Below are 21,096 nucleotides of genomic sequence, written 5' to 3' on the forward strand. Positions count from 1 at the left end.
TCTCTGGCAACAAATTCCAGAGTTTAATTGTGCGTTGAGTAAAAAAGAACTTTCTCCGATTAGTTTTAAATGTGCCCCATGCTAACTTCATGGAGTGTCCCCTAGTCTTTCTACTATCCGAAAGAGTAAATAACCGATTCACATCTACCCGTTCTAGACCTCTCATGATTTTAAACACCTCTATCATATCCCCCCTCAGTCGTCTCTTCTCCAAGCTGAAAAGTCCTAACCTCTTTAGTCTTTCCTCATAGGGGAGTTGTTCCATTCCCCTCTCTACCAGGAATCATAGGTACCTCTGATCCGTTGGAGAAATGCAGATATGGGCATATGTGTCTTTGAGATCAAGGGAGCAGAGCCAGTCCTCAGCCCTGAGGACGGGAATCAAAGTACCCAATGAGACCATTTTGAACTTCTCTCTGACAAGAAACCGGTTCAACGCCCTCAGAGCCAGAATGGGGCAAAGGCCACCAGTTTTCTTGGGAATCAGGAAATACCTGGAGTAGAACCCGTCTCCCTGTTGGCCTGGAGGGACTGGTTCAATCGCTCAAGCCATTAAGAAGGCGGAGAGCTCTACTCTGAATATCTGCTGGTTCTTTATGCCTCTCCACAGGGGTCATGGAGGTGAATGGGGTGGAGTTCATTGGAAATGCAATTTTACCCTTGCCTTACGATGGACAGGACCAGGTCCAGGGTAACTGATGTCCATCTATCTACAAATAGCTGCAGGCGGCCCCTCACTGGGGAGGGGGGGGGGGGGGGTTTCGCATTCTGGGGTAGGGCACTCCCCGCCCACCAGTCAAAATCCCGTGATGGGGTTTTGTGGTGAGGCAGGAGTCGGGTAGGGCATATGACGTTGCAGTGCCCTTGGTCTTGCCGGAGTCCGCTGAGGTCTCGATCTAGAGGCAGGCGGGTAGTACTTGCACGGCCAGTAAAAAGGTGGTCTTGGATATTGCCTGAGAGGCGTTTTGCTATAGGGCTGGGTATCCAAAGTGCTGGCCGACAACTGCTAAGGGTTTCATGATAGTCCTTCAGTTGGGAAACCACCTCTTTAATCTTGTCCCCGAAAAGGTTCTCGCCCATACAGGGCAGATCTGTCAGACGGTCCTGAACCTTGGGACGCAGGTCGGAGGCGCTCAGCCAAGCCTTACAGTGAGCCCCAATGCCTGCTGTGGCAACTCTCACAGCTGTCTTAAACACGTCATATGCAGAGCGGACCTCGTGTTTATTGCAGTCCAGGCCGTGCTGAACTATTTTCTGGAAGTCCTCCTGAAATTTCTGCAGGAGGCATTCCCCCAACTGTTGGGCTTGTTTCCAAAGTTTCCTGGAGTACTGTCCCATATAAAGCTGACAGCATGGAATCCTAGCTGCTAACATCGAGCCCTGGAACACCCGGTGTCCAAGAGAGTCCCGAGCTCTGTGCTCATGGCTCAGGGGTGCCAAGGTATGAGTCCAAAGTCTCTTTGCCTTCTTTAGGGCAGATTCCACCACCACTGACTGGTGAGGAAGCTGCAGCGCTCAAACCTATGGTGGGTTGGACCAGATAGACTGCATCCATCTTCCGGCTCACAGGAGGAACGGAGATGGGGTGATCCCAGAGTTGGGTAACTAGCTCCTTAAAGATGTCATGGACTGGAACAGCCACTACCTCCTTAGGAACATCAAGAAATTACAGGATCTCTAACATCTTGTGACGAGAATCCTGTTCTGTTAATAGCTGGAAAAGCACAGACTCCACCATGAAAGAAAGATCCTCTGGAGGGGATTTCTGCCTCTCCTCCAATTCCTCCATGGAGGAAAAAGATGTCTCACCCTCCCAGGGACCACAGAGGGCTACCCCTTCGCTGTGAATGTCTGGAGATGCGGGGGGGAGGGAAGCACCCACCTGAGCCTTAAGCCTTGAACCAGAGGGCCGTGGGGGCATCGATGGCACTGGTCCTGGTGGTCCCGGGAGAGCCAGAAGTTGTCGAGGCGCCATCGACCCCGATGGACCTTCCTCATCCAAAGAGTTGCTCACTGGAATGGGAACCAGTGCTCCTTTTGACTGCGAAGGAGCTTAGGGCATCGGAGCTGGCTGCATCGGTAAGACACTGAGCAGCAAGTCCAGCCACTCCAGGAGAGACATAAGCACCAATGAATCGACTCTTGCAGCGGTCCTGATGGAACTGGAGGCTCGTTGCCCTGCAGGGCACGGTTGACCGCCAACCGCACGTGCCTCTCTAACTTCTCCTCAAAAGCTGCTGAGAATAGAACGGCTGACGTTCAGACAGCTTCGGGGAGGACGAGCAGTGTCGACATTTCCTTGACTTCTCTTGGTGCTCACCTCGGTCCTTCCCGGGACCAACAACAACGGCAAGGAACCCGACCTGGATTGAGAGGATATTGATTTTGCTCGGTCCCCTGCCTCCCCACCTCGGGATCGAGGAGTGGAAGCGGAGTTGGGGGGGGGGGGGTCGATGCTGAGACCCCTTTCCCTTGCTGAGTAGAAGTTCTGGACGCTGACGACGGATCCGATTTCTTAGAGCCGAGCGCCTTTTCCATTTTGTCTAACTGCGCCCGACGGCTCTTAGGAGTCATCTAGGCACAAAAATCACAACCAATGGAGGAGTAGCCTAGTGGTTAGAGCAGTGGGCTATGAACCAGGAAACCTGCGTTCGAATCCCACTGTTGCTCCTTGTGACCTTGGCCGCCATTGCCTCAGGTACAAACTTAGATTATAAGCCTTCTGGGGATAGGGAAATACTTAACAGTACCTGAATGTAATCCACTTTGAAGTGCAAAAAGTGGAATATAAATCTAAATAAATAAAAACCATGGACATTGTGCAATGCCCCCAGGCAGAAGACACAGACCTTGTGGGGGTTTGTGATGGACTTGGTCTGGGGGCACTGGTTAAAGCCAGATGCCATATCAAAAAGAATGCAGGGCACGATTGATGGCAACACTGCCAGTACCAGAAAAACTTACCAAAAGCAATGAGGAAAAAGCTGCCAAATGCAGAGGGACCAGACACAACACTGTAAGGAAGAAAAACATGGACCTTGTGTGGTTGGTGGCATCCTCAGTGTGTCTGTCAACGTTTTCCGTGCCAGGCTCCATCTGATGATGTCACCCATGTGTGAGGACTGCCATCCTGCTTATCCTTGGAGTAAGACCAAAATGGTCCATGACTGTGCTCTTAAGTAGCATTGGCTGATGCTTAATCACTTGACAGCTATTTGCTGTTAAGCAAGGATTGATTCATTTTAATCATTTTGCTGCTACATGATTTTTTTCTCTTTTGTTTACTGTTAGTTTCATGTTATTTGTCAATGTTTGTTTTGTCATGGTAGAAGTATATTATTCTGGCTGGCTGTGCTAAATGTATACTGTCTTGATATGATGTTTTATGCATCGTATTGTTTTTATTCATTGCATTTGTGTTATAAATTCTATAAACTGCTGTGATCTCAGTTATAAATACTGTAAACAAACACAAAAGAAAGCCCTAGCTGTGAATGTGCATGTAAGGGTATGCAGGGCCCCTGCAGGGTATGAAAGTGTCTTGTGCTAGAGAGTGCGAAGCAATGCCAGAGCGTCACCGCAGGGTATGAGACCATAAAGCGATGCACAGCTCCCCTTCAGGATATGAAGGAAGAGGGTGACAGAGGAAGCCCCTGCAGGACCGGAGAGCATGAACCCCTGGGACCTGTGAAGCACCTGCTAGTGCAATACGTCTGGAAGTCTTACCCAGAGGAGATTATTAGTGCAACTGCACTCAAGGGAGTCACCGAGGTCTCTGATCATCGGAGGGTCTTGCAGAATCTGTATTTTATTTTGCATGGTAGCAGGGAGAGGTGAGAGGGGGCACCTGAAATAACTTTCAAGAGCTCTTTGAATTCGTTTGAAAATGGCCGTCGAGTTTTGCCTGATGGTCTGCACACCGTTTTCAGGGCTGAGAAGACTTGAAGGGAGTGGAGCCTGGGGTGCAGGAGAGTTATTTACATGAAAAGCAACTCAGGGAATCTTACCTAAGCCCGCAGATTGCACCGTGGTCATACAGTAGTTGTCAGAATCCTCGCAAGCCACCGGCTGCAGACAGTTCCAGTTGCTCGTCTGTGCCAGGCACTGAAAACACACTAGAGGCTCAGCTGCAAATTAAACAAACAAAATGTTTTAAAAGGGTGTCCTTCACGGATATCAGTCTGGCTAACCTGTGTCTCACATGATGGCCTTATAGGAGCAAGGCTCCCCCCCTCCACCCATGCACAGTTACCCAACACCTTAGTGTGATTCTCGTTTAACAAAGTTAACTTCGGCCCTCTAGGAAATGAACTGCGATATGAATAAAAGGGAAACTGTGGCCATTGATACCATCCTCCATTTTACAGTGCAACCTACAATACAAACAGTAGATGGGCATAAAGACTGAAAAGGAAACTCGGTGGAGCAGAGGACACCTGTGTATGCGTCACAACACTTTCCGTGATTGAAGAAGACAGCCCTTAATAGCATTTATTTTTGGTTAGCGAAAGTCCCCTCACAGAACTTTAGTTTACACGTTCTGCAGGTGTAGTCGTGGAATCTGGGTGATGGCTGGAAAACTACTGAAGTACAAAATTGCGCTCTGCTCTTTGCTTTGCCCCTTCTAAGTAAAGGCTTTTTGTTTTTTTCTGCCCCCTTCCCCCTTCCCTTCCAGTATAACCTCAATATTTGCACCTGTCATTCTGCCCTTTTACTGATATCTATTTTCGGTATCTTTGGCCTTCTAACGTCTTTTCCTATGCATTCTGTCACTATAAGGCCAGAACGTATGATGCAATAACAGAGATGTGTCTTGGTACATTCCGCTGTACTTACTCACTCCCCCCCAGAAATCCTGATTTTTTACAAAACCTCTGCTGTTTACATATTACACACTAGTTTTTTCCAGGTGCATTAATAATAATAATACCTGGACTAGACTGCTTGTGTGTACTTCTTTATTGCTGCTATATAAATAAAGGACCTGAAGGTCTCTAAAGGCTTTTGGACTCCCAAGTAAATTCATTTATAAAAGCAGAGAAGGTTTACTCCGGCCTGTGTGTCAGATAAGCAGGAATAAACAACTGCTTGAGTTGAACCGTAAAATTACATTTCGATTTGCCTGCCACTATCCTCCAATAAGGACCCAGGGCAGTTTATGACAGATTAGCAATAACGATCAAAATATACCAGAATACAATAAAATATCAAATATACAATAGCAGGTTACAAAAGCAATAGCGTATTTCTCCGCTGACAAGCAAGATGGCAGTCCTCACGCATAGATGACATCATCCAATGGAGCCCGGCACGGAACTTTTGATCTCAAAGATTCTAGAGCTTTCAGCATGTCCCACTGAGCATGTGCACTGTAGTCACCTCCCAGGCAGAGCCCCTCAGGCTTTCTTTTTCTGTGGAGCCATGTGGTCATGGTTCAGCTTTGCTCTCTCCCTCACAGTTCTGGAGCTGCAGTAACTGTTTTTCTAGCAGAACCTTGCGATTTGTTTTTCCCCTTCATATTTCTTTTGGTAGTTTCGGTTTATTCTGGGTTTTTCCCCTTTTTCAAACACCTTCTCTGTCAGCCGCATGGCAGGCCTAGTGCACCGTGGAGCCTGGCCAAGGTTTTTCTCTTCTCCTTAATACAGAATGCTGCACCTGCTGCTTATTCATGTTGTCCTCACATTAATTTGTTTTTGTGCCTTTCTCAGTGCCTTGTGGGACTGGCAGTATGCAGTCCATGTGTGGTCTGAGTAGGCCTCTAGGCTGGGACTTGCCTGAATTCCCATCCAGGCTGGAGTTCCATGAAGTTTTATCTGACTGCAGGGCATCAACAGAGGACTGGAATGTTACCATGGGAAGGAGAGCTCATCCTCCCCATGCTTCTGGGAACTAGTCTCCATGGGCCCAAGTTAATCTCACCTCCGATGCCCTGAATGACATAACCTCCCCTCTTGCCTACCAGTTTGCTCTGGTAGTGAAGTCCCCTTGGAAAAGATGTTGAGCATTAGCCTATGCAATCAGCTTTGCTGCTGCATCAGTGGTGCCATGCCCAAAATAGTTTGCCTATGCACATCTGTACCAGAGCACTGATGGTCAGATGCTGGAGGCCATTCAGCGTTGATGCTGTCAAGTGTCATGGAATCCGTTGAGCTTCCTGAGCATTATGGTTGCTGTCGAGCACCAGGGATGCCATTGAGTGTCATGGACATCATGAATGCCATCGAGTGTCATGGATGCCATCGATGCTGTGTGCACCATGGGCTCCATAGTGGCTGTAAATTGGAGTGGAAAAGTAGCCTTGTGGTTAGAGCAGTGGGCTACAAACCATGGAAACCAGGATTCAAATCCTACTAACACTCCTTGTGATCTTGGGCAAGTCATTTTACCCTCCATTGCCTTAGGTACAAACTTAGATTGTAAGCCTCTCTGGGGATAGGAAAATATCCTCAGTACCTAAAATTTAATCCGCTTTGAAGTACCTGCAAAGTGGAATATAAATAAATAAATGTATGTGTAGCACCATAGATGCTGTCAAGTGTCATGGACACTATCGAGCACCATGGGCGCAATCAATGCTCTCGAGTGCCATGGACTCCATTGAGCATCATGAGTGTTGTTGAGTGCCATTGTCACCGTCAACTGCCGTGAGTGCGATGGATGTCCTTCAGCACTGTGAGCATCATGACTGCCCTCAAGCACTGTGGGCACCATGAACATCCTTGAGTGCCATTATAATCGAAAGCACTATGGGTGCCATCAAATGCCATGAACGCCATAAATGCCATCAAGTACCATTGATGCCATCAAGTGCCAAGAACACAGTCAAGCACTGTGGACACTGTTGATCATCGAGGACACCAATGATACCCTTGAGTGCTGTGGGAGCTGTCAGTGCTGCTGAGCACTGTGGGTGCCAAGGGTGCTAGTGATGCAATCAAGCACTATCGGTGCCAACTTATTTGAGCATGATGGGCGCCATCCATGTTGTCAAGCACCATGGGTGCTGTGGAGCACCATCAAGCACCATTGATGCCATCAAGCACTGTGTGTGTAATGGTGGTCATGCAGGATGATGTTGTTGGGGTGATGTGAGCACTGTTAACATCGTCAAGCATTATGAGAACTGCTGATCCCATAGGGGGTCATTGAGACAGTGGAGCATTATAGGTGTGGTTGACACTGGCGTGAGTTGTCTCTGCCTCTGAGCGCCATGGGCACCGCTGGATACTACCAAATCTGTCAGCACTGTGGAGTGCCTGGATGCTATGGACATAGATGTCACCATTGGCACTATAGGTGCCATTGCTGCTATGGGTGCCACTGACAACACTGCTGTTGTGCTGAGCGCCTGGGGCGCTGTTCCCACCATCAAACATGTAATGTATCTTATAGGGCTTCAACAGTGTCAAGCACTATCAGCACGAGTGCCAGGATATGCTTGAAATTGGGCTGCCAGGGCCAAGCGCAAAAGTGCAGAGAATACTGTTCGCCATTAGCGCCTGTCAATAGGTGTTGCCACTGGTGCCATCCAGTGACCTTGTTTGTCTGGCACCATGGAGTCTTATGTAGCACCGATGGTAGCAGCACCACCACACAATTTACAATGGTCAGCTCCTACACAGTGCATAGTCACAGGTACTGGCAGCTTTGTTTCCCGGTTCAGGCTGTGGCATGGGCTACTATGCCAACTGGCAACGTGATTTCGGGTGCATAAGTGCCACCGATGACATGATGGAGCACAGCATCATGGATGCAAGGTATTGCAGTTGCAGGATGGCACCATTACTTGGTGCCTTTGTTGTATGTGTCTCCTCTTGTGATGGAGAGCATTTCATACTTGTGCACAGCAATTGCTGGTGCACCGGGATGACTTTGGCAAGGTGATGGGCCTGTACAAGTCCCCTCCCATATGGGCTCACACTCGGGATCATTGCAGGTTATTGCTCCAGCTGGGGCGACCCTGCACCTGGTTGCCACGGTGTCAGTAGCGTCTGACTGTATGGCCACTAGTGACTGGCTAAGTCACCAATAGAACCTCACAGGTCAGTGACTGTGCCCCAGTCTCGTACAGAGAATAAGGGTTTCCAGGATTGGGACGATCCAGTTAAAGTTACAATCTTCATCCCCTTCGGGGATGAAAGGTATGGCTACTGGATTTCGAGAAGCAACCTTAGTAGGTTCCCTCTTGGTGCCTTGTTTTCTATTCAGGAAAGAGGTTGTTTTCACTTCCCTTTCTTTCGGGGAGGACCTTGCCTTGAGTGGCAACATTATTCCTCGACTGCTGTCTGTATCCCGCTGGATCCAGGAGTACATCAGGGAGGAGCACTCGCTCTGCCGTTGTACCGCTGCACAGAGGAGATGCTTAGTGGCATGCAAGGGACCTATCCCGAACTCGGGCTCCCCACAGTGTTAGGGATTCCCTCTCCTAGGAATCCATTCCCCAGCAACAGATTAAGGCTTTTTCCCAGGTGGAAAGTGTGCCTCTTCTGATACTTGCTGGGCACAACACAAGTATTTCTACTTTGAGACCACTCCTGCCAATTAGTGTCTGGTTTGGGTGGTACTTTACCACCGAGGGGAGAGTTCCACCCCCCTCTGCATCCCAAAAATGGCGCTGAGGTGTGCTTTTGGGGTTTTTTTCGTGTGTGTCGTTTTTGTTTTGTGTCATTATCTGTTTGATTTCATTTTTAAATGGTTCAAGGGGTGTTTATTTCAGGTCTGACCCAGTATGGTATGTTCTTATGTTATGTTCTAGGTTTCCCTAATTTCGGAGTTAGTACACACGAACGGGACTTAGTGTGCATTACCTGAAAGTTGGCGCGCACTAACTGAAAATGTTACTGATATGTTAAAAAGTGACAATTGGGGGAGCAGTTCCTAGTAAGAGGTATGGTTCTGCATTCCCAATGGATGTCTCTCTTTAGTTACTTGTTTATGTTGCTTAGGTTGCAAGGTGGCGGCTGTTGGGGGATGGCCAGTGCCTGGTAAAAAAAAATAATAAAATGTAAACAAACAAGTGATGTAATAATAGCATCAAGTTCTAGTCAGCAAAAGTATGTAATGCAAATGCATATTTTGAATTTGCCAGTCCCTTTGTATTTTACCAAAGGGGCACTGGCATTTTGGGATATGCTTACTTTTAATTCCCCCTGGTGGGTGTGGGGGTTGACTGGTGAGAGGGTGAGTGAGAGAGAAGCAGCCTGGTGTGTGAGTGGGGTGACTGATGAGAAGGGGCTGCCTCTCTCACCGGTCACCAAACCAGTAGCTGTCCCACCAGTCACCCCAATCATTCCTCCTCTCACCAGTCACCTCCCCATACACAAACACACACATATCTGGCTGCCTGTCTCTCACCAGTCACCTCTCGCCATTCCAACCAGTCTCTCTCATACCTGTCACCCCACACAGTCACTGTAGTCAATCCCCTTCTCACTAGGCACACAGACACACACACCCACACACACCAGGCTGCCTCTCTCTCACCACTCCAAACAGTCTCTCTCCCATCTGTCACCAAATAAGGTCACCCCGGTCATTCATAGAAACATAGAAACATAGAAATGACGGCAGAAGAAGACCAAATGGCTCATCCAGTCTGCCCAGCAAGCTTCACACATTTTTTCTCTCATACTTATCTGTTTCTCTTAGCTCTTGGTTCTATTTCCCTTCCACCCCCAGTTTTAATGTAGAGAGCAGTGATAGAGCTGCATCCAAGTGAAATATCTAGCTTGATTAGTTCGGGGTAGTAGCCGCCGCAATAAGCAAGCTACACCCATGCTTATTTGTTTTACCCAGCCTATGTTATACAGCCCTTATTGTTGTTTTTCTTCTCCCCTGCCGTTGAAGCAGGGAGCTATGCTGGATACGCGTGAAGTATCAGTCTTCTCCCATGCTGTTGAAGCAGAGAGCCATGCTGGATGTGCATCGAAAGTGAAGTATCAGGCACATTTGGTTTGGGGTAGTAACCGCCGTAACAAGCCAGCTACTCCCCGTTTTGTGAGTGCGAACCCTCATTTTCTCCCCTGCCGTTGAAGCAGAGAGCTCTGCTGGATGTGTGAAGTATCGGTTTTTCTTCTCCCCTGCCGTTGAATCAGAGAACTATGCTGTATATGCATTGAAAGTGAAGTATCAGACTTATTTGATTTGGGGTAGTAACCGCCGTAACAAGCCAGCTACTCCCCTCTTTGTGAGTGTGAATCCTTTTTTTCCACATTTCCTCTTGCTGTTGAAGCTTAGAGCGATGTTGGAGTCACAGTAAAAATGTGTATGTTTATTTAATAAGGGTATTGACTCCAGGCAGTAGCCCTCATTCTGGCGAGTCACCCACTCTTCATTGGCGGCCTCTTGACTTTATGGATCCACAGTGTTTATCCCACGCCCCTTTGAAGTCCTTCACAGTTCTGGTCTTCACCACATCCTCAGGAAGGGCATTCCAGGCATCCACCACCCTCTCCGTGAAGAAATACTTCCTGACATTGGTTCTGAATCTTCCTCCCTGGAGCTTCAAATCGTGACCCCTGGTTCTGGTGATTTTTTTCCTACGGAAAAGGTTTGTCGTTGTCTTTTGATCATTAACACCTTTCAAGTATCTGAAAGTCTGTATCATGTCACCTCTGCTCCTCCTTTCCTCCAGGGTGTACATATTTAGATTCTTCAATCTCTCCTCGTACGTCATCCGATGAAGATCCTCCACCTTCCTGGTCGCCCTTCTCTATACCGCCTCCATCTTGTCTTTGTCTTTTTGAAGATACGGTCTCCAGAACTGAACACAGTACTCCAGGTGAGGCCTCACCAAGGACCTGTACAAGGGAATAATCACTTCCCTTTTCTTACTCGATATTCCTCTCTCTATGCAGCCCAGCATTCTTCTGGCTTTAGCTATCGCCTTGTCGCATTGTTTCGCCGATTTCAGATCATTAGACACCATCACCCCAAGGTCCCTCTCCTGCTCCGTGCACATCAGCCTTTCCCCGCCCATCGAATACAGTTCATTCGGATTTCCACTCCCCATATGCATGACTTTGCACTTCTTGGCATTGAATCTCAGCTGCCATATCTTCGACCAATCTTCCAGTTTCCTTAGATCTCGTCTCATTCTCTCCACTCCTTCCGGCGTGTCCACTCTGTTGCAGATCTTTGTGTCATCCGCAAAAAGACAAACCTTACCTTCTATCCCGTCCGCAATGTCGCTCACAAAGATATTGAACAGGACCGGTCCCAACACCGATCCTTGCGGTACACCACTTAAAACCGCTCTCTCTTCAGAGAAGGTTCCATTTACCATCACACATTGTCTTCTGTCCGTCAACCAATTTGCAATCCAGGTCACCACCTCGGCACTCACTCCCAAGCTTCTCGTTTTATTCACCAGTCTCCTGTGCGGAACCGTATCAAAAGCTTTGCTGAAATCCAAGTATATGATATCGAGCGCTCTTCCTCGATCCAATTCCTTGGTTACCCAGTCAAAAAAGTCAATCAGGTTTGTCTGACAGGATCTTCCCCTGGTGAATCCATGCTGCCTCTGGTCCATCAATTCTCCCGACTGTAGATAGTTCACTATTCTCTCTTTCAACAGTGACTTCATTACTTTTCCCACCACCGAAGTGAGGCTAACCGGTCTGTAGTTACCAGCCTCCTCTCTGTTCCCACTCTTGTGAAGCGGGACCACCACCGCTCTTCTCCAATCACTCGGCACCACTCCCGTTTCTAGGGATCTATTGAACAGGTCGCACAGCGGTCCCGCCAGCACATCTCTGAGCTCCCTCAGTATCCTTGGATGAATCCCATCAGGCCCCATGGCTTTGTCCACTTTCAGATTCTTTAGCTCTTCCCATACATTATCTACTATAAATGGATTTTCCTCTGTTCCGCTTCCCTCCAGTTTCTTGTTGTGTAGAGATGGTCCTTCTCCAGGGTCTTCTTTAGTGAACACAGAGCTGAAGTATTCGTTTAATATTTCTGCCATTTCTTCGTCTCTCTCCACACATTGATCATTTCCACCTTTCAATTTCACTATACCACTTTAGACTTTTCTCTTTTCGCTGATGTATCTGAAAAATGTTTTGTCACCATATTTTATCTCCTTGGCAATCCTCTCTTCCGCTTGACTTTTTGCCAACTTGATTAATTTCTTAGTCTCCCTCAGTTCCACCTATTACCAGTCACCTCCATAAACCAGGCTGCCCCTCTCCCACCTGTCACCCCCGTACAGTCATCCCTGTCACTCCTCTTCTCATCAGTCACCCCCACAAGAGGCTGCCTCTCTCTCACTAGTCACCACTCCAACCAGTTTCTCTCCCACCTGTCACCCCATACAGTCATCCCAGTCACTCCCCTTCTCATCAGTCACCCCCACAAGAGGCTGCATCTCTCTCACTAGTCACCACTCCAACCAGTCTCTCTCCCACCTGTCACCCCATACAGATATTCCAGTCACTCCCCTTCTCACTAGTCACCCCCACAAGAGGCTGCCTCTCTCTCACTAGTCACCACTGCAAATCAGTCTCCCTCTTATCTGTCACCCCATAGAGTCATTTCAGTCACTCCCCTTCTCACCAGTCAACCCCCCAAACACACACATCAGGCTGCATCTCTCTCACCAGTCACCACTTCAACCAATTATCTCTCCTACTTGTCGCTCATACAGTCACCCCAGTTACACCCACTCTCACCAATCACCCCCACACACAGCAGGTGGCCTCTCTCTCACCAGTCACCACCTCAGTCTCTTTTCTACCTGTCATCCCATACAGTCACTCCAGTACACCTCCTCTCACCAGCCACCCCCCCACACATACACAAGGTTGTCTCTCTCTCATCAGTCACCATCCCAATTAGTCTCTCCCGCCTTTCATCCCAGACAGTAACCCCAGTCACTCCCCCTCTCACCAGGCTGCCTCTCGCTCATCAGTCACCATCCCAACCAGTCTCTCTCCTACCTGTCACCCCAGTCACACTCCCTCTCACCAGTCACCCCCCACACACAGCAGACTGCCTCTCTCTCACCAGTCACCACCTAACCAGTCTCTTTTCTACCTGTCACCCCATACAGTCACTCCAATATACCCGCTCTCACCAGCCATCCCTCACACACCACAAGGTTGTTTCTCTCTCACTAGTCACCACCACAACTAGTCTCTCTTCTACCTGTCACCCCATACAGTCACCCCAGTTACACCCCCTTTCACCAGTCACCCCACCATACACACACACACCAGGATGTCTGTCTCTCACCAGTCACCAGCTCAACCAGTCTTTCCTGTCATCCCATAGTTTCCCCTCTCACCAGTCACCCCTCCACACACCAGGCTGCCTGTCTCTCACCAGTCATCAGTCACCACTCCAACTAATCTGTCTCCCATGTGTCACCACAGCTACACCCCGTCTCACTAGTCACCCACCACCTCAACCAGTCTCTTTCCTACCTCTCATCCCTTACAATCACCCCAGTCAATCCTTCTTCTCACCACTCACTCCCCACTTACCAGGCTGCCTCTCCCTCAGCAGTCACCATCTCAACCAGTTTCTCTCTCCCACCTTTCACCCCATACAGTAACCCCAGTCACTCCCCCTCTCACCTGTCACCACCCACATACCAAGCTGCTTCTCTCTCACAAGTCACCACTTCAAGCAGTCTCTCTCCCACTTGTCATCTCATACAGTCACCCCAGTCATTCCCCCACTCACCAGGGACACCCCCCCACACACACACAGGGCTGCCTCTCTTTCACCATTCACTACCCCAAACAGTCCTTCTCCCACCTGTCACCCCAGTAACTCCACCTCTCAGCAGTGGCCCCCCCCCCCCCCCCCCCCCCAACAGGCTGCCTCTCTCTTACCAGTCACCACCTCAACCAGTTTCTCTCCCACCTGTCACCTTAGTCACTCTCCCTCTCAGCTATCACCCCCTACATACCAGACTGCCTTTCTCAAACCTGTCACTACCCTAACCAATCTCTCTCTTACCTGTCACCCCATCTCACCCATCACCTCCACACATACCAGATTGCCTCTCTCTCACCAGTCACCACTCCAACCAGTCACTTCCCCACGTGTTACCCCATACAGTCACTCCCTCTCTCATCTGTCACCCCCACACACCAGGCTGCCCCTCTCTCACCATTCATCACCTCAGTCTCCCACCTGTCACCCCATACAGTTGCCCCAGTCACTCTCCCCTCTCACCAGTCATCCCCCACATACCAGGCTGCCTCTCTCTCACCAGTCACCATTCCCACCTGTCATCCCATAGAGCAACCCCATTCATTCTCCCTCTCATCAATCACCTCCCATACACATCAGATTGCCTTTCATCAGCAGTCACCACTCACCACTCCAACCAGATGCTCTTCTACCTAACAGTCGCCCCAGTCACTCACCCTCTCACCAGTCAACCCCACACCCTCCAGGGGAATTAAGAATATGCATATCCCAAAATACCAGGGCCCTTTTCCTAAAATACAAAGGGATTGGCAAATTCAAAATATGCATTTACATTAAAATGCTTTTGCTGACGAGAACTTGATGGTATTATTAAATCACTTGTTTACATTTTTTACCAGCACTGGCCATTCCTCCACAAATACCACCTTGCAACCTAAGCAACACAAACAAGTAACTAAGGAGACAGGCAATGGGAATGCAGAACCATACCTCTCTAGCTAATGAACTGCTCCTCTAATTAACACTTTTTAACTTATCAGTAACATTTTCAGTTAGTGCGCGCTAGCATGTAATACAATTTTTAGGAAATTTCGTCATCTATTCTTTCGTTTTGTGGCACTCACAAAACCAGACAAAATAGACAATTTCATTGTCATTGTTTATTTTGTTTAAAACAAATGCATATCCCTAATATACACCTTCAGACAACTCACCCTATGCATGGTGGCATGTATTAGGGAGTGGGAATCTTACAAAAAGAAGTCCCGTACCCATGTGGCAGTAACCTAGGGGTTGTCGTGTCCACTTTCAGGTATAACCCTGTCAATGCATTCATTCATTTATTTATTTAATTTGTTTATTTATTTTATATACCGGCAATCTATAGGACAATCTAGACGGTGTACAGTTAGTAATAAATAGATAAAAAGTACAGGAAAAAAAATAGTTAAAACTGATAAGTAAATGTATAAACAGCAAGTACATTGCAGACAAATTTAAAAATTAGAAAAACCTAGCAAATAGTCAAAAATAAAATAAAGTAAAACAAAGTAAAAAAACAAGGTATAACAAAGTTTAAAGCAAAGAAACAACCTAGCGAAGTATCCATCAACAAGTCGATCAGTTCTCTGCCATTAATTCATAAGCGTTTTGGAATAGCAGTGTCTTCAGACTTTTCTTAAAATGTTTCATATCCTTTTGTAATCTAAGTTCATCTGGTAAAGAGGTCCATAATTTGGGGCCTGCAACTGAGATAGCTCATTCTCTTACCTCAGACAGATGTGCCGTTCTGATAGATGGTATTGATAAAAGTCCCTTATTGGCTGAACGAAGGTTCCTTTGTGGTGTGTGAAGATGCAAAGATGAGTTTAACCATTCAGTTTGTTTGTGATTTATAGATTTGGATAAGATATATAGTGTTTTATATTCAATTCTTTGCTTTATAGGTAGCCAGTGCAAATCGATTAGGGTTGGGGTAATGTGGTCAAATTTCTTTCCCCCCAAATAAAAACTCTAGCGGCTGCGTTCTGGAGAAGTTGTAATGGTCTTAGATGGGTACCATTCATTGGTTGACATCGCAAGCCTTTTCCATGCAGATATTGTTTCCACTTTACATGCCACAAGATTATTAGGTTGTACAAATCCTTATCTTTGCAAGAGGTATTGATGACTATGCCTCAGAGGGCAAGCAGGATGGCAGTCCTCACGTATGGGTGACTTTGCCAGGTTGGTGAGCAGTCTGTACTTTTTCGGTTATTCTTAACCTGATCTGGTACCCTCAGGGGTCCCGAGTCAGTCTCCTCTCAATCCCAACGATTAAATCAGCAAAACTTAGTGAGGTCCGAGAGAGAGCTATTTTCATCGCAGGTCCCAAGCTTTGGAATACTTTACCACCTCATTTACGACTGCAAACAGATATCAAGAAATTTAAGACCGACTTAAAGACATGGCTATTTACATGCGCCTCTACGGAGTCATGATAATTAATCAGCAAGTTTCATATTCTACATTTCTCTGATTCTAATTTTAACTTATTATCTTAATTTAATTTTAGCTTATTTCACTTAACTGTGTATTTTATTCATCAATTTAATAATGTCTTAGAGCTGTTTTAGATTAATTCTAAGCTACTGATATTTTAGTTGTATTTAGCTATTATTATTTGTATTTTTATTATATTATTGTATTTCTATTTTATAAATTGTACACCGTTGTGATGGTTTTATTACTGATGTGACGGTTTATAAAAACCAAATAAACCATAGTACTCTCAGGGTCCCAGGTCAGCTATATGTGCTGGCTCTTGAGGCATTACTGATTTCATCTCTCAGTGGAGAGGCTTCTGGACTTTTCCTCAGGATATTATCACCTTGCCTGGAATCTAGGCTTAGTACTGTGTATTTTTTGACTCTGTCAGTGTATGTTGCCTTTTGACTACTGAGAAGAAACTGGACCTATGGGCTGAGTCAGCCTCGATGGCAACTCCCTGACTGGATCAGTCAGGGAGTTGGGTGGGTGAGGCAAGGGGCGGGGCTATACCCCATTCAATTCAATGGGAGTGGGTGAGGCGTGGGCAGGGCTTAGACCGAAGTGAATGCTGATTGGCTGATGTCATCCTTATCTCGCCTGTCAATCAGTTTGATTGACAGTGTACCCATAGACTACTGATGTTCCCACTGGAGGGGTAGCCTTTTCATGCCTTGGTACTCTTATTTCCACTCCATCTGACTTGGGATGTAAGCTCTTTTCTTGTAGTCATTTGGCAGGAGGGGTCTTCGACAGACCCTGAGGCCTTTTTCTGGTTCTTCAAAGCAAGAACTTGGGTTCTGTGACCGTTGTTCCTGTCAGCAAACATCAGATGTAGCTTTGCGTAGGCAAGCTGTTCCTGCTCTTAGATGCTAGTGAACCACAGTTTTCTTTCTGAAGGGCTCGCTTGCCCTAGATTGTCTTTTCGGCTTTCTTGCAACACCAGAGAGGGCTGTGCAGTCTGGATCCAAGAGCTCTTTTCTCTTGGTTGGTGATTTGTGCCCTGTCCTGCTAACCAGGTGAATCTAGACCTAGTGGAGCATATCACGGCTCATGATATAGCAGCTCTGATGGCATTAGTTTTTGTGTGGTGAAGTGGGCTTCTCGCCCACGCATTTGCAAGTGGGTTTTTGTCTCTCAGTCTTTCCTACGGATCTCTGAAGTAGAGAATCTAACTCCTTTTCCTCCTAGAGCCTGTGATAAGTTCGGCTGCCTCAAAAAATAAAGGGGAAAAAGTGGTGCCTTCAGTACTATGGGGCTCCCTCCCCCCTTTTTTTCTTGTTTTTCGGTAGCCTGTAGCTTGGTAATCACCCATGTGTGAGGACTGCCATCCGGCTTGCCCTCAGAGAAAACAGAACGGCTTACCTGTAATAGGTGTTCTCCGAGGACAGCGGGACTACCTCCCGCCTCCCCTGGGAGGTAGTTTCTCCATGTATTAGCTATATCATGGACTGAGGGAGCTCTGCTTGGGAGGCAGGGAGGTGACTACAATTGCACATGCTCAGTAGGGCATGTTTGAAAGTTCTAGAATTTTTTTAGATCAAAATTCTGCATCGGACTCAGTCAGATGATGTCACCCACGTGTAAGGACTGACATTCTGCTGTCCTCGGAGAACACCTGTTACAGGTAAGCAACTTTGCAGTGTTAAAATACATAAAAGTACAGTAGCAAATATAAAATACAAACTAACCCTTCCTCCACCCCCTTTGCACGGGGGGGGGGGGGGGGGGGGGGGCGGGAAAAGCTAAACCCACATTCCTACTCCATCATGCTCAAGTTGATGCATTATCCTCGCGCACCAAGGAAGAGAATCCCATCGCTAATGCCCAGGAGGGAAGGGTTAGGTCGGCCTTCATAGCTGGTGATTCCATTATTACGAATGTAGATAGCTGGGTGGTTGGTGGGCGCATGTATCACCTGGTAACATGCCTGCTTGATGCAAAGGTAGTGGACTTTACGTGTCACTTAGATAGGATTTTAAACAGTGCTGCTGGGGAGGAGCTGACTGTCATGGTACATGTGGGCACCAACGACAGGAAGGTGAGGGAGAGAGGTTCTGGAAGCCAAATTAAGGCTTTTAAGTGGAAAGTTGAAATCTAGAACCTCCAGGGTAGCATTCTCTGAAATGCTACCCTGGAGCATTTCAGAGAATGTGCATGGAACAGGTCTGGGGACCTGTTCCATGCACAGGTCCCCAGAGGCAGGCAGAGCTCCAGAGTCTCAATGCATAGGCAACCTTTTGGGGAAGGGGGGAGTCTTTTCCAAAAAGACGGGCACCACCTTATCCAGTGTGGAAGCGGGCTGCTGGAGCTAATATTTAAAAAGGAGATAGAGCAGCTTTTAAACTAGAACAAAGGGGAAAGCAGACAGTCGCTCAGCAGTGCATGGTTCGGAGGGAGGTATTTTCAAAGGATACTGTTGAGATAAGAGAGTTGGGCATCCCAACAGAGAGGTTCCAATAAAAGCAAAAGTAGTCCATGTGCCTATAAGAACTACCTGAGGTAAAAGATTCCAAATTATCCCTGTCAACTGAAAAGCAGGTTGTTGATACAAACAAAAAATATACTTTGAAATGTCTGTATGCCAATGCCAGAAGTCTATAAAGTAAGATGGGAGAGAGAGAGTATAGTAGTGAATGAAGAGGTAGACATAATTGGCATCTCAGAGACCTGGTGGAAGGAGCATAACCAATGGGACAATGCTAAACCAGGGTACAAATTATGCTACAGTGATAGGGTGGATCAACTTGGGGGCAGGAAGGCATAGAGTCCAACAGGATAAAGATACTGCAAAAGACTAAAAGCACAGTAGAATCTTTATGGGTAGAAATCTCTTGTGTGTTGGGGGAAGTATATAGTGATACGAATATACTACCATCCATCTGGCCAAAATAAGACTGATGATAAAATGCCAAGAGATATAAGGGAAGCTAACCAATTTAGCAATGAAATAATAATGGGAGATTTCAATTACCTCAATATTGACTGGGTAAATGTAACATCAGGACATGCTAGACAAGTAAAGTTTCTAGATGAAAAAAACAGACTGCTTCATAGAGCAATTTGTCTGGGAACCAACAAGAAGGGAAGCCATTTTAGATCTGATTCCTAATGGAATGCAGGATTTGGCGAGGGTGATAACGATGACTGGGACACTTGGCAATACTGATCATAACTTTATCACATTTGACTTAATGACAAACAGCTCCAGCACTAAACTTTCAAAAGGGAAACTTTGATAAATTGAGAAAAACAGAAAAAAACTGAAAGCTGCAGCTACAAAGGTTAAGATGGTACAAGAGGCATGAGCATTGTTTAAAAATACCATTTTAGAAGCACAGTCCAGATGTATTCCTCAGATTAAGAAAGGTGGAAGGAAGGCCAAACAATTGCCAGCTTGGATAAAAGGCGAAGTAAAAGAGGCTATTTCAGCCAAAAAAAACTTCCGTCAAATATTGGAAGAAGGATCTGTCTGAAGAAAATAGGAAAAAGCATAAGCATTGTCAAGAAAATACTATATTGTTTTGTATGGTTAACCCATAAGCTATAAGACACTATTGATCTAATCAAGTTAAATGTAAAACATTGATAAGACAGGCTAAGACAGAATTTGAAAAGAAGCTGGCTGTAGAGGCAAAAACTCATAATAAATTTATTTTTTTTGAATAGAAATTGTATTGACCATTTGAAAACCGAAAAAAAACCCCCAAACTTTCACAATACACATGTGCCAAAACACAGAGAAATGGTCACAATTTTAGAAATTCACATATAACACTTCCTTCCCATCTCTCCATGATAATAAAAAGTGCTGAATCTATGGCACGGACAAATGCAGATACAGATTAATCATCTACTGAAACAACAATAATAAGAGACCCAATCTATGGGCTTACCCCTCTGAAAATCAATCCTAAAGAGCAGGTCTTTCTAAACTGATTATATGTGGAATTATGATGGTACAGTGTATACATATGTCTGCTCCCACCTAGGAAATAATAACATTTTTAAAAAATATATCCAAAGCAGGAAACCTGTGAGGGAGTCGGTTGGGCCATTAGATGATCAAGGGGGTTAAAGAGGTATTCAGGGAAGATAAGGCCAACATGGAGAACTATAATTCTTTGCTTTAGTATTTACAAATGAAGATGTTGGGGAAAAACCCATTCCAGAGGATATTTTCAAGGGTGATGATTCGGATGAACTGAACTAAATTACTGTAAATCTGGAAGCTGTAGTAGGCCAGACTGACAAACTGAAGAATTGCAAATCACCCGGACCAGATGGTGTACACCTCAGGGTTCCGAAAGAACTCAAAAATGAAATTTCAGATCTTTTACTAGTAATTGGTAACCTTCATTAAAATTGTCCATTATACTTGAAGGCTGGAAGGTGGCCAATGTAACCCTGACATTTTAAAAGGGCTCCAGGGGTGATCCAGGATATTATAGACCACTGAGCCCGACTTCTGTGCTGGGAAAAATCATGGAAATTGTTATAAAGAACAAAATCATAAAACATATAGATAAAACATGTTTTAATGGGACAAGGCCAGCATGGATCTACCCAAGGGATGTCTTGCCTCACAAATCTGCTGCACTTTTTTGAAGGGGTGGATAAATGTGAGCCGGTTCATGTAGTGTATTTGGATTTTCAGAAGGCGTTTGACAAAGTCCCCCATGAGAGGCTTCTAAGAAAATTAAAAAGTCATGGGCTAGGAGGCGATGTCCTTTCGTGGATTACAAACTGGCTAAAAGGCAGGAAACAGTCGGATTAAATGGTCAGTTTTCTCAGTGGAGAGGCTTAGGGATCTGTACTTGGACCGATGCTTTTTAAGATGTATTTATTTAAAATTATTTTTAGCCCACGCCTTCTAATGATCTGGAAAGGGGAACAATAAGAGAGGTG

At 46.3% G+C, this 21,096-nt stretch overlaps 1 protein-coding gene across 1 annotated transcript in view; it reads right to left on the reverse strand.

Annotated features, from left to right (window-relative positions):
* LOC115085764 (lymphocyte antigen 6E-like) overlaps positions 1–21,096 on the reverse strand; it is a 34,177-nt gene that overhangs the window by 8,444 nt on the left and 4,637 nt on the right. Inside the window, exon 2 of the mRNA XM_029592148.1 lies at positions 4,008–4,127. Within this exon, the coding sequence (XP_029448008.1) occupies positions 4,008–4,127 (120 nt within the window). The remainder of the gene's footprint in view (positions 1–4,007; positions 4,128–21,096) is intronic.

The sequence above is a fragment of the Rhinatrema bivittatum genome, chromosome 2 (assembly GCF_901001135.1).
Source record: "Rhinatrema bivittatum chromosome 2, aRhiBiv1.1, whole genome shotgun sequence".
Taxonomy (NCBI): domain Eukaryota; kingdom Metazoa; phylum Chordata; class Amphibia; order Gymnophiona; family Rhinatrematidae; genus Rhinatrema; species Rhinatrema bivittatum.